The 18043-nt window shown below is 49.7% G+C and overlaps 1 protein-coding gene across 1 annotated transcript in view; it reads left to right on the top strand.

Moving 5' to 3' along the window:
• The window catches only part of eif4g3a (eukaryotic translation initiation factor 4 gamma, 3a), a 48454-nt gene that overhangs the window by 1715 nt on the left and 28696 nt on the right, over positions 1 to 18043 (top strand). Inside the window, exons 2-5 of the mRNA XM_083669173.1 lie at positions 9368 to 9440; positions 12243 to 12410; positions 13741 to 13833; positions 14990 to 15022. Of these exons, the coding sequence (XP_083525299.1) occupies positions 9368 to 9440; positions 12243 to 12410; positions 13741 to 13833; positions 14990 to 15022 (367 nt within the window). The remainder of the gene's footprint in view (positions 1 to 9367; positions 9441 to 12242; positions 12411 to 13740; positions 13834 to 14989; positions 15023 to 18043) is intronic.

Genomic DNA, 18043 nt, shown 5'->3' with positions numbered 1-18043 from the left:
TATTTTTATTTTTTTACATGTTTATGTTTTGCTATATGTTCAGGGTGGTACTAGGGATTTGTCAAACATGCACAGTTGTCAACTGGTACTGCTAAAGAATACGATATTTAATGTTATTACATGCTGCATTAAGTTATTTATTGGAATGTGTGAATCCCCCCATGGCATTTTTAACAACCTTCCTCATTATAAAAAGTGTTTCGTAAATGCCTGACTATGGCAACTTCTATTAGGGCCTATTTGTGTTTAATGATCAGTAGCCTGCTTGATCAATATAAATTGATCACCACCACCTCAAACCTCTGTAGACTGTCAACATTTTTGACACTAGTGGAATTGTTTTGCCCAATATGATCTCTTTCTTGGCTCGAAATAAAAACAAACTTGATTCCAAGATGGGTTGTTGAGGTGAGGATTTGTAAGGCTTTATGATCATGTTAAAGTTTGACATGAACTTTTTTTTTTTTTTTTGCACCTGCAAAGAATGTGTTGTAGGCCTATACTAAATTGTAATTTAGGGTTAGCCCAATGAGCACTTATGATGTAGGTATATTACTATGGACCTAGTTTTATGGTTCCATGTGTTATTTAGCACAGTCATAGTTCTGTCACCACCTGTTGTATTTACAGCATGGTGGCAGTAGTGTGATTTGTGAAGAGGGATTAGGTTGAATTAGGTTCCTGTCTCCTGTTTAGAACAGTAAGTGAGTGAGTTGGGTTTTGTTGACTCTGAGACGGCTGGGTTTCATTCCAGAAAGTAGTTCCCTCCCAATCTACCCTCTGTTCACTCCCCATTCACAGATCTGATAAGGTCAGGCTTGTCGGCCACAGTTGCAACACATTAGCCTACGCCTACCCAGTCCTGTCAGATCTGTGAAAGGGAGTGAACGAGGGCAGATTGGAGGGAACTACTTTCTGGAGTGAAATGCAGCCAGTCTCTGTGGGAGGGAGGGGGGTGGTGTGTTCCAAGGTCCTGCTGCCTGCCATAGCCACCCTGTGGGGCTGACATGACATGTGTTTTGAGGTTAATGGGTTTTGGCGTTGAACTCAGTTGCTCTGCGTTTACCTCGCTTTACCTTGTATCGGGTTTGTGATAGGGATTTTTCGACAACAAGTAGCCTAGGAGTAGAAACCCACAGTGCCATAGTTAAACAGAAAATAAGACAGCAAAAATGTAAAATTCATGAAGCTGATAAACAATTAGCTTTGCGCTCCTATATCTCATTCTTAGTTTATGCTTCTTCTTTGGGATGTTGTACTTCACTCGTTTGGCACAAACTTGAGCCCTGCCTGAAAGAGTTTGAGGCATTTAAGAGAGAACTACAGAAGAAAAAAACTGTCTTGCTTAGTGCTAGTAACATGTGGTCAAGTTGATGTGCTGTCGTGTTAAATCACACCCATGCACGCTTGCTTCTCACCAATCTGACCTCTTGTCGTAGTTAATTCTGTGGTCACATGATGCTGTCGTCAGGCAGCTGTGGGCATAAGCACTGTGCATCCCTGTACCTTTTGGTTGGTTGTCTTACAACTGCCCACTGGCACTGAGACAGACACGTAAGATTGTTTTGGGGGTTTTTTGTCTCAGGAAAAACAACGGTCACACTTTACATTAAGTTTCCCCTATACCTGTGTAGCTGTAACTCTGTATTACGATAGTAACAACATTTTATTAATATTGTACACAATGTAAAAGTTTAAAAACAGTAGACTGTTACGTATTCTGCTTGTATCTATTAACACCTAATTACTATGCAACATGTTAGTACAATGTTATAACTCCAATAATTACTATTGGAGCAACTTAATGCAAAGTCAATGCAAACAACAAAGTCATCATTCCACATATTTGACTGTTTCTGCTGTTTCTGGCCCCCGCCTCCCTTCACTGCTGTCTGAGGTCATGTGTGTGAGCATGTTATGCTCTGTCTGCCCTCTGCTACCAACGAATGGGATTTCCCTGTGTGTGTGCCTGTGTGTTGAGACGAGGAGGGGGGGGGGTCGTTGCTGCTCCTGGTTTCCAGAGAGACACCCGGGCGGCGCATGCGGCTGCCGCTGCTCTCCCCAGACAATAGCAGCGCTACTTAGCATTCAGAGCCAGAGGCCAAGGCGGCGCTTCCCACCATCTGACAACAAAGACCCAGGTCAGCCAGCCTCTGATATATATCGGATATACCCCTACCCCAGCTCTATACCCCAGCCCTATACCCCTACCCCAGCTCTATGCCCCAGCCCTATACCCCAGCCCTATACCCCAACCCCAGCCCTATACCCCAACCCCAGCCCTATACCCCTACCCCATCCCTATACCCCAACCCCATCCCTATATCCCAACCCCAGCGCTATACCCCAGCCCTATACCCCTACCCCAGCTCTATACCCCTACCCCAGCCCTATACCCCAACCCCATCCCTATATCCCAACCCCAGCGCTATACCCCAGCCCTATACCCCTACCCCAGCTCTATACCCCTACCCCAGCTCTATACCCCAACCCCAGCCCCTGAGTTCCCCCGGGGCTGAGAACTACAGGCCCCCCCTACTCCTCTGCACTCTCTCTTTCTTTTTTTCGTATCAGCTTTCTTCCTCTCTTGTCTTTACTCTACCAGACCTTCATCTTTTCTTCTTCCTTCCTTCTCTCTTGTCTGTCAGTGTCTGGCTTTGCATTCAGCCATTTATTGTAACTCAGTATACAGCGTTCATAAGTAAATGTTACCATCTGTGAAATGAATGTGCGCATCGTGTTATAGGTGGGTTTCCAGGGGAGGCGGGTGGAGGGACACACGTGTGTTTGATACCGTTCCTCATTCCGTTCCATGCGTTACAATGAGCCCCCGTCCTCTAAAATCCGCCTCCACCAGCCTCCCTCCCTCCCCTGGTGTGTTCCATAGTGCCCTGAAGCCGCAGGGAACAGTTGAAGTCCAGCCAGACGAGGAGCCTATGTGCCACAGAGCCAGAGAGGCAGGCCTTCCACTGCAGCAAAGCTGATACGGATCCGTCAAGACCCAGCCATGCGTGGATCTAGAGCTATGCTGTTGAGCAATACTGTACGTGCCCAGCTGGAGGGTCATATAGGGCTAGCATAGCATGGCACCCAGCCCTAGGCCTTCAGACAGGTGTGTGGTGTAGCGGTAGCCTGGCCTGGCCTGTACGGTGAGGTGTTCTCATAAGCACACTTACTGACTGTTGTTAGGGGGGGGGGGGTTATAAATAAACTGCTGAGTTGTACTCAGCCCGCATTCAGACAGTTAGCGCAGGTCTGCACCGCTGCCTTGCAGGCATGGAGGAGGAGGAGGGGGGGGTGGTAAGGAGGGAGTTTTCCCTTAACCATATTGTTAGGTTTTTCAGGCTGGTTCTGCAGTTTTTACGATTTTATACCTCGGAATCTTGTCTGTGAATTGACAAGTGCCATCAGTGCAGTGTTTTGAATTTGAACTCATATTAATAGAATACTGGTGGACTTTTTAGTGCTTTGATCAGACTTACTCAATAGCATGTGTTTTTTTTTCTTTTTTCTGTCAGTCTCACGGGAAGCTGGTGGAGTTAGAAATCGGAGGACAGGCTCATTGTAATGCGTAGAATGGAATGAGGAATGGTATCAAACGCGTGTCCCATTCCTCCAGTCCATTTCACGCATTACAATGAGCCCGTCCTCCGATTTTCCTACCTGAGTCTGTGTCCTTACTCCTCTTTTTGATGTGGCTATTCTTACGAAAGAAAAGACACTTGTCATGATGTCAATTCCCCCCCCCCCCAAGAATAGGCACAAAGCACAAAGCCTAGGTCTAGAAAAGGCTTGACTCTGACCCCAGCCCTAGTCTTTAGCCTCCCTGTCCCCCCGTATTGTCTGTGGTATGGTGAAAGAGCACTCTCAGCAGCAGTGCAGCTTTGTGAGGCGTGTGTTTATACAGCGCTGTGAGTAAGAGCCTGGAGGGCCAGGCCAGGCTAGGCTAGGCCGGCAGAGAGAAGGCGGGTCTGTGTCTGCGCCATCTGGGCTGTCTCCACTCCACTTCCTGGGCCTCTCCACACTGAACCCAGTGCACTCAGGTAGGTTTGCTAGGGCCTGGTTCCATTCCAAAACAGCGGCTCCCTCTCCTCCGCCCTCGTGCACTGCCCTTCGCAGATCTGCTAGGACTGGGAAGGTGTTTAGAGGAGTAGAGAAAGCATGGTGGAACAACCGCTTACAAGACCGGTCCGACGGCGTCAGATCTGTGAAGGGGGAGTGAGCAAGGGCAGATCGTAGGGAGCCAGTTTTTGGAACGGGATGCAGCCGCTCCAGTCAGGATAAGGGCTTAGCCTAGTCAATGCTAGAGAAGAGGGGAAGACTCAGTAGATTAGATTAACTGCCAGTAAGCACCGGCGGCTTTAGCAATGGAAATTAATCTCTTGATTAGAATTTTTTATTTTTTTCCCTTTTTCTTTTATTATTATTTTTTTTAATCACCAAGCCTGTGAAGTGATTTCTGTCTTTTGCGCTTTGTGTGTCTGTTTTCGGGACACTACTCAAGCCTGGTGATCCAGGGAGGCTTTTATGAAAGATTTTGTTCATCTTTGTCAATATTTATAGAGAGAAATCATGTTCTCAGAAAAAACTGTTTTAGTTGATTTTCTGACTCCAACTTTCTCTCCCTTTCTTTTTCTCTTGTTACCTGCTGCTTCTCTGTCCCTATGTCTCTCTCCCTGTGTCTCCCTCTCTCTCTCCCTCTCCCATACACACATACTCAGAACATAAGTGGCTTTACAGTAAGCTAATGATGCTGCAGGTGCACCAGAGCCCTATATGGGGCAGATGGCTAGCTAGGGGGGTCAGGGGTCAGGAGACACAGGAGAAGAGTGGCTGCAGCTGCTGTATAGTCCTGCTGGGACCATATATACTCAAAATGTATCTGCTAAATGGCATATTTTATTATGTTACATGTACATGGCATATACACTCACTGAGCACTTTCTTAGGAACACTATACTAATACTGGGTAGGGCCTCCCTTTGCTCTCAAAACAGCCTCAATTCTTCGTGGCATTGATTGCTCAACATGTTGGAAACATTCCTTTGAGAATCTGGTCCATGATGACATGATTGCATCACGCAATTCCTGCTGATTTTTCAGGTGCACTTTCAAGCTGTGAATCTCCCGTTCTACCACATCCCAAAGGTGTTCTATTGGATTCAGATCCGGTGACAGGAAGGCCACTGAAGAACACTGACCTCATTGTCATGTTCATGAAACCAGTTTGAGACGACTTTTGCTTTGTGACATGGTGCATCATCATGCTGGAAGTAGCCATTAGAAGATGGGTAAATTGTGGCCATGAAGGGATGCACATGATCAGCAACAATACTCAAATAGGCTGTGGCATTCAAGCAATGATTAATTGATATTAAAGTGTGCCAAGAAAATGTTCCTCACACAATTACACAATTACACCTCCACCATGAGAAGGTATACAGGTGTTCCTAATAAAGTGTAGGGGGTGTATATGGAGAGGAGAGACCGAGGGGATGGAGAGTAGAGGAGAGACCCAGGGGGGTGAAGAGGAGAGGAGAGACCCAGGGGGATGAAGAGGAGAGACCCAGGGGGATGAAGAGGAGAGGAGAGACCCAGGAGAGTAGAGGAGAGACCCAGGAGAGTAGAGGAGAGACCCAGGGGGATGAAGAGGAGAGGAGAGACCCAGGAGAGGAGAGTAGAGGAGAGACCCAGGGGGGTGAAGAGGAGAGACCCAGGAGAGGAGAGTAGAGGAGAGACCCAGGGGGGTGAAGAGGAGAGGAGAGACCCAGGAGAGGAGAGTAGAGGAGAGACCCAGGGGGATGAAGAGGAGAGGCGCAGGGCGCTGGCGGTGGAGCTAGAACAAGGGTAGCAGAGCTTGACCACTTGGCTGAACCTGCACTTCATTTTATATGTCCCCTGAGGGCAATTCCTCATTCATAAAAGTGACTCAGCTATGCTTGGCTTTCTGATTGGTATTCGGGCTGGTCTCACTTAAGGAGCTGAGACTACTGCTCTTGTTATATCCTTCACAGATCAGAAGCTTGACCACTTTTAGGGAAATGATTGTCAGGCAATGGAGGCTGGTGGAGGTAGAAATCGGAGGACTGGCTCCATTCCTCATTCCATTCCATGCATTTCCAATGAGCCCGTCCTCGCCCGCCATCCTCCCCTGCTTTCAGGGTCATAGGGGTCCTCCATCCCTCCGTTCCACTGTGTTCCTCAACCTATGCATTCTGTCCTATATCTAGGCCTACAATGTGACAGACAACCTGCCCTGAGTTTCTCAAGCGGGATTCCTCTTGTAAAAGAAAACAAAAATCCAAAGGATGACATTGTTTCCCTTCCCTCTTCAAACAGAAAATAAATGAGGCTCAAGCGAATGGCTTAATTAGTGTGGTCAGTAGGTCCTTTAGCTGTGGCTTGCAGGGTGGAGTGGGGGGGGGGGGGGGGTGTGGGTGGGTTGTGGTCTTGTCACTATTAAAGGCCCAGAGGAATCTGGGTCTGGTTACATAACACGGTATGGTAGCTAGTGCACTGGCTCATCTCTCCTCCAATCGCCCTTCATTCAAGTCTAACCAAGCCACAAGTTGCCAAATGCATTGAGGAATTCTTTGCACACTGAATGTACACTCACCAAACACTTTATTAGGAACACCTGTACACCTTCTCATGGTGGAGGTGGTGTAATGGTGTGGGGAATGTTTTCTTGGCACACTTTGGGCCCGTTAATACCAATCAATCATGGCTTGAATGCCACAGCCTATTTGAATATTGTTGCTGACCATGTGCATCCCTTCATGGCCACAATTTACCCATCTTCTAATGGCTACTTCCAGCATGATAATGCACCATGTCACAAAGCAAAAGTCGTCTCAAACTGGTTTCATGAACATGACAATGAGTTCAGTGTTCTTCAGTGGCCCTCCCAGTCACCGGATCTGAATCCAATAGAACACCTTTGGGATGTGGTAGAACGGGAGATTCACAGCTTGAAAGTGCACCTGAAAAATTTGCGGGAATTGCTTGATGCAATCATGGACCAGAATCTCAAAGGAATGTTTCCAACATCTTGAGGAATCAATGCCACGAAGAATTGAGGCTGTTTTGAGAGCAAAGGGAAGCCCTACCCAGTATTAGTATGGTATTCCTAATAAAGTGCTCGGTGAATGTATATTGTGTTAACTAAACCTTGTCTTGTTGCACATGCAAAGGGGATTGTGGTTATGCAATGGTTAGCACTAAATAGCAATTGCAGCAATCGGATCAGATTGTAATTCCAGTAAGAGCGGTCCCTGCTGCCAGATCGTCAGGGGTGTCAGCTGTCTCTTCTCACCTCATCATTTTCCCCTCCGCCGTCCTACACACTCACACACTCTCACTCTCACTCCCCCCACACACACACACACACACACACACACACTCAGACACATACACATACACTTAGCCGTCCCACAACTCCTGACCTCTGACCCCCGGGAGGAAGCATCCCCGTTGCCCCCCCCCCCCCCCCCCCCCCCGCGCCTCACAGCGCTCCTCCTCCACGCTGTTTTCACCTGCAGAATACAGCGCTCCCTTTCTCTGTTTACATTCCAGAGCACAGACAGCCCTGCCAACCAGCCTGGACCCATATGGCCGGTCAGCCAGACAGATCAGGTTGCATTAGTGTCACTAGCTACCCCCCCTCTCCTCAAGCCCCCCCCCCTCCCCTCTCACACACACACACCACATAAGACTTTACCGTTCACTCCTGTTTTCTCCCTGCACTGTCTCTATGGTCCCCCCCCCCCCCTTTAACCTGCCATGTTAAGGTTAGAGAGAAGACACACACAGCAGGGAGCTCCATTCACAGTCTCTGTTTGGGTTTGTTGATGACGTCATGTGTTGTTGTTTTTTTGCGAGACTGTATTTCCTCCCTCCACGTAGCAGGCTGCCTCACGGCTGCCTTTCTGCTGTATCCAGTTTTCTCTTCCCCCCCCTCCCTCCCTCTCCGTCTCTCTCCCCGTCTCTCTCTATCTTCATCTCCCCCTCTCTCCCTTCCTCCCTCTCTCTCTTTTTTTTTGAGGAGTGGTGTTGGCGGGTAGCCAAGGGCCCCTGCAGGCAAGGAAAGAGTGAGTGAGGAAGGGAGGGAGAGCGCGAGAAAGGGATTGGGGGTACGGAGGGCGGGATTTTGGGAAAGACAAAACAGTGTAAAGAGGACAAGGAAGAAAGCCAGACGTAAAGTTTTCTCTGAAATCATGTGGCCGTGTGTGTGTGTGTGTGTGTGTGTGTGTGTGTGTGTGTGTGTGTGTGTGTGTGTGTGTGTGTGTCTACGGCCTCTACAGCCATGGAGAACTGCCTGAGCAGGTTACTGACGCTCTCTGTCTCACTATCACTCTCTTCCTCCTCTCCTCCTCCTCCTCACCTATCACATCTCGTCTGGGATAAACATCAACATGAGTCTGATCACGTGATGCTGATGTCATCAGGAAGCAGACAGGCATGCCAATTCCCGGTAGCAGGTGTCATACACAGACTCCCTTCACACGAACCCTTAAGTAGGGTACACAAACAAGTCCATACACTTCACAGTTTCTCTCTCAGCACTCGAGAGAGACAGACCTGAGTCTTCCTCCTCCCTCCTATGCACTTTGATTTTTTGACAAGATGGTGTTTGACAAAACGGAGCTGTATCCTTATACCTCAAAGATTGATTGAAGTTTCGGCGGTCTTTATTTAGACTATAAGTCTATTCTTAGTAAGAGTTGTAAGAGTATAGTACTTTAGAGAGAGGATACTATCAGTAGAGCTTAAGTTAATACGCAGTGAAAAGATTATGTTGCTTTTTTTTGTTGTTTTGGTATTATTTGACATCCTTGTTTCCTGGATAACTGTGAGGAAGCGGCCATCTTGTGATCTCTATCACTCCCAGTGTGAAAGTGGGAGGGCCAGTGAGGCCGGGAAATCCATGCCGGGATTTCCCTTTGACACATGCGCTCCTCAGGAAAGGTACAGCATGTACTCTGGGAGGTTTGGGGGAGGGGGGTGGGAGAGATGGGGGCGAGGGGGGGGGGGAACCTGCTGAATGGACCAGCAAAAAGTTGTGGACGATGATGTGATAAGTTGCATGTGAGGGTATATGAATTTCGAATGATTTTGAGAATACATACAATACTTGGTCCAGATTTAGGATGTTATTAGCTGGTCGTGTGAGGTTCATTTCCATACAATGGAAATGGCTGAGTGTGTCGTACATGTCCCTCCGCATGGCAATGTCTGCTCCTCCAGTCCCTGTTGTTGTTGTTGTTGTTGTTGTTGTTGAGGTTGCTGATCATGCCCCCACCTTTACACCCGTTTTGGCCTTAAGTTGACCCTTTTCCAGAATTTTCCTTAATATGCCGCGTCCCAGGATCCCTCGGGTGCAGCCATCCCTGGACGAGCGCATCTTCCCTACACAGCCTGGCGTCGCTGCCGTCTACAGCGTGAGTACTCGCACACGCACACACACACACACACACCATAGTCTAGTATTAGCCACACACACTGTCTGCGCACCCTCCAAGCATGCCTGACATTTTCTAGTTAGGTCATACACACATTCCTTTACAGCTGGAAACCGTGTGTGTGTGTGTGTGTGTGTGTGTGTGTGTGTGTGTGTGTGTCATACTACTGTACATGAGACAGAGAGAGATCATGCTGTGACATACATACTGTGGCCTGACCTCGTGTGGCCTGCTGGGAGAATGTTCCTGTCACCACAGGGCACTGCCAGTCATCATCACCCCACTCCTCCTCCCTGCTGTGTGTGTGTGCGTGTGCGTGTGCGTATGTGTAGGCGTACTGTGCCAGACCACCCCATGCACGGATTTGTAAGGGGATTGAGACGTATAGTAAAGTAGCTGCTCTTATAGTAGCAAACCAGATATGTACACACACACGTCTTCACATTGCTAATATTCAAAAGGAAGATTTGGATTTATTGGATCAATAACAGTTGTTGTTGTTGTCCAAACCTCTAAGGATGCACTGAGGTTAACAATTGGATCTGTCTCCAACATCAAGCCAGCTGGGATTCAAAGCGTAGACAAGCGTCCGTTAGGAGGTGACTGTGGTGTTTGTTGATGTATGAGGAGAGGAGTGACATCACCGGAAAGTGTGTTCCTGGAAGGCTTTGGTCTGCCTGTGGAGGAGATGGCTGTGTTGCCACATTTCACAGACAACTTCCAGCCCGATCAAAGCCTAAATCCCGCCGCCAATCCACTACAAAGCAGGCCAATTTCAAGAGTACTTGATTTGACTTTTGCATGTGTTGCTGACAGGGCAGGGTTTGCATGTTTTAGTGGGCATTTGAGTAATCCTTCAGTATGAACTCCGCCCTCTCTGCACCAGAAGAGCATCCCCTCTTTAATTGAGTGGGTCATGTCTGTCAATGCGTTCTAGCGTATGACGGGGTGAGTGGATTCCACGTTGGAACGGGGAGAGGGGATTGGAAGCGGGTATTTTACAAACGTATCCAAAAGTCGCCCAACGCCGCAAAAGTAGACCAAAATATCCACACCCGTCCAGGGCAATTCTTTTGCCGCCCTATGACATAAAAAGTAGTCCAATTGGGCGGGAAACGGCTCAATCTGGCAACACTGGGGGGATGGTTGCTTTTTTCTGCTCTGGACCCTCCCCTCCCCCTCTCCTCCCACTCGGCCTCCCCTGCCTATGGCTTGTGTATGAAGCCCCTGCCCCTCCTCTCCCCCCTCCTCCCTCCCCCTCTCTATGTATGCCCCACCCCTCCCCCACCCTCTCTCTCTCCGTCAGTGGAATCAGTCATTTGCCTCCCCTGGCAACAGCAGTCAGATTAGCTGCCTTATCCTGGGTCAACCCGGGGAAGTGGGACACACACATACACACACACACACACACACACACACACACACCCGCACCCAAACCTACACCCTAGTCACGGGAAGTGGGCCACACAGCCAGAGTGAGAGAAAGCGAGAGAGAATGAGAGAGAGAGAGAGAGAGAGAGAGAGAGCCAGTAAGTGAGCAGGTGACGGACAGAGTGCTCTGGCTAGGGATCCGGGGGGGGGGGGGACCGGATTGTAACAGTCTGCATTGAGAGAGAGAGAGACAGAGAGAGAGGGGGGGGGGGAGAGGAAAGCGACAGAACCTCATAATCACTCGTATTAGAGTGGATCAGGCTGTGTTAGAGAAGAGAGGGGGATGAAAAGAGAAAGCTGCGTGATGTGTTCTTGTTTTAAAGCCGGAGAGAAGAGAGACTCCCTCTCGTTGGCTCCTGAGCTGGAGCAGCAGCAGCAGAGGTGGTGTGGGTAGCTTGGTAGCAGAAAGCCCAGGGGAGAGGAGGAGGAGGAGGAGGAGGAGGAGGAGGAGGGCCGGGGCTGAGCTGGGCTGAGCTGAGCCAGGCTGTCTGCATCGTCCCGGCAGCTCTGATGAGCTGGGCCTTCTTTCCTGCCGCAGAGCAGCAGCACCTGCAGTGGGACCTGCAGGCTCTCAGCACAGCCTGGCATGGTGGTGCACAGCACAGGACAGGACAGGACAGGGAGGGCACAGGCTAGGCTAGGCACAGCATGGCATGGTGTTGTCTAGGGCAACAGGACACACGCCACACAGGACAAGGGTTCTCTGACACAGCACAGAGCCTCAGGACAGGGAAACAGCCTCAGATGGCAGAGCCCAGCACACAGCAGGGCACACAGCAGGGCACACAGCAGGGCACAACACGCATGCACAGCTCAGGTGTCCACCTCTGCGCACACACACACACACACGCACACACACTCAAAGACAGGAGGCACTGTAGGGTAATCCTGACGTTAGAATGCTTCATTTACATTCCTCAGCAGGGTATCAAGTGTCCACCTCTGTGCGCGTGCACACACACACACACACACACACACACACAGCCTCACAGACAGGAGGTAGGCTAATCCTTGCGTTTGAATGCTTCATTTACATTCCTCAGCAGGAGAGAAGCGAGGTCTAATGTCCTGTGGAATCCTGCTACTGCTCCTCCGTGTGTGTGTGTGTGTGTGTGTGTGTGTGTGTGTGTGTGTGTGTGTGTGTGTGTGTGTGTGTGTGTGTGTGTGTGTGTGTGTGTGTGTGTGTGTGTGTGTGTGTGTGTGTGTGTGTGTGCGCGCCTCAACATGCACAGACAAATACAGTCCACCACTCCGACACGTATACAAGCACATACTGTATGGCCCATCTCTCTCTCTCTCTCTCTCTCTCTCTCACCCTCTCTCACCCTTCACCTGATGTTCTCTCTCTAGGTTCCGAGGCACGCCGGGCCTCACTACACTACTCACGACATCACAAAGGGACACCCTAACCTGGCGGGCACGCCGCCGGGCCACGCCCACTCTCCGGCGCTCTCTCAGGTATCAATACCCACAGCTTCCCCATACCGCTACCCTAAGGGCTGGGAGACAGGCGCAGGGGTGAGTCCGTCAGCGCGTCCGTGTGTCTGTCCGCCGTCAACCTCTCTCTCTCTCTCTCTCTCTCTCTCTCTCTCTGCTCCTCTGACCGTTGGTCAGTCCGTCTGTCCGTCCGCCCGCCCACCAAATCTCTTTTTTTGGATGTTGTTCTTTCTCTACCCCCCCCATGTCTTTTGCTTTGTCTCTCTCTCTTTCACTCTCTCCTATGTTTTCGTGTGTATGCGCGATTTTGTTGATGAACCAAGTTGAAGAAATTGGCCAACTGTATTGTGTTTTTCGAACTCCTGTATGTTTGCTGTGAGCTGTCTGTAGCCCAAGTGAAGTGCATTGGTTTTAATGACCAGAGTTTCCACATGACATCAGCAACTTCAGAACCACTTCTCTCTCTCTCGCTCTCTCTCCCTCCCCCCCCCCTCCCACCTGTCTCTCTCCCTCTCTCTCTCTACTAAATGGTTAATCAATTAATCATTCAGACAGCAAGTCAATTACATTGCTGCTGTGATGCTTGTTTCTCTAACTGCCTTGGTGCTTACACACACAAACACACACACACACAGTGACTCAGCCTTTCTGCAGTGACTGTATGATGAAAGGACTGGTGTGTTCCTATGACTCCACCACGGCCCTGTGTCCCTCTCCCAGCCCCCTGCCTCACCACAGCCCCCTGCCCCACTATGACCCTGTGTCCCTCTCCCAGCCCCCTGCCCCACTATGACCCTGTGTCCCTCTCCCAGCCCCCTGCCCCACTATGACCCTGTGTCCCTCTCCCAGCCCCCTGCCCCACTATGACCCTGTGTCTCTCTCCCTCTCCCTCTCCCAGCCCCCTGCCCCACCACAGCCCTGTGCCCCTCTCCCAGCCCCCTGCCCCACCACAGCCCTGTGTCCCTCTCCCTCTCCCTCTCCCTCTCCCAGCCCCACCACAGCCCCGTGTCCCTCTCCCTCTCCCTCTCCCAGCCCCCAGCCCCACCACAGCCCCGTGTCCCTCTCCCAGCCTCACCCTGAAGGAGCTGCTCTACACCAGCCTATTAACAGTGTCTACAGCCGGCACACGTTGAATGAACCAGCTCCAGGTCACCCCAGAGAAAGAGCAGACACACACACACACACACTCATTGTCTATTATCCTGCATTGTTGAGAATAGCAAGCTTTGACCCAGGGTTAGAAACTATGAAATGTCACCAATCATTTTTGTAACCCTACCTCTCTCTCTCTACCTCTCTCTCTCCTTCCCTCTCTATGTTTCTCTCTCTCCCACATCCTTCCCTCCATTACACTCTCTCTCTACCTCTGTCTCTCTGTCTGTCCCCTCCATCCCTCTCCCTACTGTGACAGTCTCCGTACACCACTGGACAGAATGCTGGCTCCGCCCCTTTAGTGTACTCTCCCCAGACGCAGCCAATGAATGCACAGCCACAGAGAAGCCCGGTGAGTTGCCCCCCACCCTCCACCACCTTCCTTGAAACCAGAGGTGCATGGATCCAGTCTGCCTCCACATGGCTTTCAGATTATATTTACCTGGTATTGTGGCTGTAGTATGTACTGTAGCTTTAACAGTGTGTGCTAATGTAGCCTTTCAGGCCCATTCCCAGTCAGTCCGTCTGGACTAGCGTAGCATCTTAAGGCCCATTCCCAATGAGTCCTTATGTACTGGTGAAGCCTCTAAGGCCCATTCCCAGTATTAGTATAGCCTCTATGGCCCATTCCCAGTCAGACCCTCTGGACTAGCGTACCCTTTAAGGCTCATTCCCAGTCAGTCCCTGTGTACGCATGTAGCCTCTAAGGCCCATTCCCAGTCAGTCCCTGTGTACGCATGTAGCCTCTAAGGCCCATTCCCAGTCAGTCCCTGTGTACGCATGTAGCCTCTAGGGCCCATTCCCAGTCAGTCCCTGTGTACGCATGTAGCCTCTAAGGCCCATTCCCAGTCAGTCCCTGTGTACGCATGTAGCCTCTAGGGCCCATTCCCAGTCAGTCCCTGTGTACGCATGTAGCCTCTAAGGCCCATTCCCAGTCAGTCCCTGTGTACGCATGTAGCCTCTAGGGCCCATTCCTAGTCAATCCCTGTGTACGCATGTAGCCTCTAGGGCCCATTCCCAGTCAGTCCCTGTGTACGCATGTAGCCTCTAGGGCCCATTCCCAGTGGGCCATTCCCAGTCAGTCCCTCTGGACTAGTGAAGCCTCTAAGGCCCATTCCCAGTCAGTCCCTCTGGACTAGTGAAGCCTCTAAGGCCCATTCCCAGTCAGTCCCTCTGGACTAGTGAAGCCTCTAAGGCCCATTCCCAGTCAGTCCCTCTGGACTAGTGAAGCCTCTAAGGCCCATTCCCAGTCAGTCCCTCTGGACTAGTGAAGCCTCTAAGGCCCATTCCCAGTCAGTCCCTCTGGACTAGTGAAGCCTCTAAGGCCCATTCCCAGTCAGTCCCTGTGTCATTAGGACACCATCCTCTCCTCTAATGACAGTAAACATAACCCTGTGCTGCTTGTTTCACTATACCTCTCTGTCCATCATCACTCATCTTGTGTGTCTCTCTCTCTCTCTCTCCCTCTCTCTCTCTGTCTCCCTCCTCCCGCCTCTTCCCCCTATCAGTTTGCGACGGGCCCTCGACCGACCCACCATCAGGTAACGTACCCCATCTCTCCTCCTCTTCTTCCTCCGACTCCTCCTCTTCCTCAGCCAAAGCTGCTTAGAGCTCTTCATCAAAGCATGGTGATTGGCTACGGGCCTTAGAGGCTGTGTTCTTACAGGAAGTGTGTGTCGTTCCCGTCCCCCGTCCCCCAAATCAGGTGGTGTTCCTCTAACCCCTCAGACTCTTTCTAGACATTTCACCACGGGTGTCGTTAAAAAAAAGGCCATAGCTAGCCTACTGTAGCGAAGATGGCTGTCCTGTAGATGTCAGATGTGTTCAGGGCTTTCTCTCTCACACACACACACACACACACACACACACACACACACACACACACACACACAGAGTCTGTGTAAACATTTGCGGTACCAGTCCACTGCTCCGCTCCAAAATGTTCTGACCAGCTGCTACCCTGTTGCTCAGATGGTGTCTGTGTATATGACCTCTCTACCCATGTCTGGGTGATTTTGATCCCTCTCCTTTTGGAAAGGGCCAGGGGCGACACTGACTGTCTGTGGTCCATTTTCGTACTTGAGTTTTTTTTGAGGAATGTGTCTGTGAATGTGTGCAGGACAAGTTGTGTTCAGTGTTGTGTGTGTGTGTGTGTGTGTGTGTGTGTGTGTGTGTGTTTGTTCAGTGCGTGATCCTAACTAACTACTGTATGTGGTTGTTGCAGAGACAAGGGACATGTCTGGGCACAGAGACAGTCCCACAGTGACTTCCTGTTGTCTCTCTCTGTTTGTTTATTGTGTGGTAATTAAGAGCAGCTGCCCTTTAAAGACACTGGGTCACGCATTGACACACGCATGTTCCAGCACAGCAGAAGTTGTTGGCTAATGTTCTCATCTTCTGGATGATTCTGTGTTTACTATTTTGACAGGCTATAAATAGAAGGCATGCTTGGCTAATGGTGGGGTGGGGTGTGTGTGTGTGTTTGTGTGTGTGATTGTGGTTGATAGTGTGGTTGATATTATGGTTGATAGTGAGTGTGGTTGATATTGTAGTTGGTAGTGATTGTGTGTGTGTGTGAGGTTGATGGTGTGTGTGTGTGTGTATTTACATTTACAATGTAAATGTAATGTAAAAATGTGTGTGTTTTTAGTGTGTGTTTTTGTGTGTTTGACTCTGCCTTCCCTGTTGGCAGTGGCACCCCATAGTACCACAGTACATGTCCTGTCAGGCTGTCAGAGGCTGGCACTGGGCCAAGCTCTCTCTTGTACCGCCACGGAAGTGGATTGTGAGACCAGATGAAGCTGAACAATAGGCTGTTATACTGGCCACAGAGAACGGGCCTTGTCTGTGACATAAGTTGCCATCCCCCCGCACAATGACCGCTACATGGCGATCTGAAAAATGCATTCATCTGCCGAAAACTTATGTCTTTGCTTCATACTGATGACGTCATTCATTCTTCTTGTTGCTCTCTCTCTCTCTCTCTCTGTGTGTTTCCCGCTTCCTCACTGCTTATGTAACCGAGTATTTTGGTTTTGAGGTCTGTGAACCAAAATGTCAGACCTAATGATGATTGCAGTGACTGGATGAAAAGCCCCTAATTGTAGAGAGAGAGAGAGAGAGAGAATGAGTTTAAAGAGAAGGGAAGGAAATTGCGTTGGGTGTTGTGTTTAAGCACGTTTCCTTTTTATTTGAGGAGCTGTGGTTCAAAACAAGTTCAAATGTCCGCCATGGAAAGATCAGACATGAGCATTTCCTTAGCATTATGCGTTTAGAGCATTTCTCCTGATGCAGTCGAGGTCTTGCATTTGAGTCTGCATTCAGACTCAAATGACCAAGGCACCAACAACAAGCTTCTGCTAGGCCCTGCCAAAGTGGACCGAAGCCTGAAGTCGTTTACAAGTAGTTGGTCCAACTATGGACGTTGTCAGTGTGTCGGAGAGAGACGTGGCCCTCAGGTCAGACATGCAGCCTGTACCCACCGAGGTGTGGGGATATTCCACTGTGATGACACTGCAGAGTCTGGCTGCATTTAGCTTAGTGCTAGCTAGGTGACTGACAGTTAGCGATGCAGAGGCCTGTGATGTCACCTAACTCCAGAGGGACACACACACACGCACACACACACAGGGTGTCTGCCTGGCCAGGCCCCTGGCTCGATGCCCTCCGCACCCTGTCTGTGCTGCTAAGTCATCGCTGTGGGAAACAGCCTGTCCCACTCTGGGCCTGGTGGAAACCGCCGAGTTGGCAAAAGGGGCGGACAGCACTGCACATATTGCGGCAGACAGGCGGCATGCCTTATGATATAGTGTGTGTGTGTGTGTGTGTGTGTTTGTTAGTTAGACAGAGTGTGTGTGTGTGTGTGTGTGTTAGACAGAGTGTGTGTGTATGTGTGCGCGTGCCTATTGTGTACAGTATGATTGCTAGCTATATTCTGTCTGAGCACCACACTCACAATCAGTGCAGTTTCCCATTGGCTTTTCTCTCTCTCCTGCTTCCATACTCAAGGGAGGATTCAGGCCCATCCAGGTAATAATACACTCTTATCACAACTCTCTGCAGATGCATGGCATGAGGACACACCCCAACTGGTCCTAACCCCTAACCTCTAACCTTTACCCTCTAACCCCCAAAGCCCTCCAGTGCCCATCATCTTCAGAATGCTCAGTTTAGAAACTCTCTGTGTCTCTCTCTCTCTCTCACTTCAGCATAACTAAGTCTAATAATATCTATGCACTCTATCATCATTCTCTCTCCCTTTTTAACCCATATTGTACATGATTATCACAACTCTTTACTCTTTTTTTTTTTTTTTTTTTTTTTATATAAATTGTATCATCTTCCCCCCCTTCATATCTGGTTATGCCTGCGTGCAGTAGTTTGGATGAACAGCATGCTGAATGTCAGAATTGTTTACTCTCTTCCCTGAAAATGTTTTATTGTTTTATTATTTATTCATATGAAAGGAAAATCATTTAAAGCTGTTGTTTTATGAGGCATATTAATAATTGTCGGGTTTATATGAGGATGTTAATGAGGTTATAAGGCGGTTGCTCGCTGGA

This window comes from Argentina silus, assembly GCF_951799395.1.
Source record: "Argentina silus genome assembly, chromosome: 4".
Taxonomy (NCBI): domain Eukaryota; kingdom Metazoa; phylum Chordata; class Actinopteri; order Argentiniformes; family Argentinidae; genus Argentina; species Argentina silus.
The sequence above is the reverse complement of the archived record's forward strand: the minus strand, read 5'-3'. Positions and strand labels throughout refer to the sequence as shown.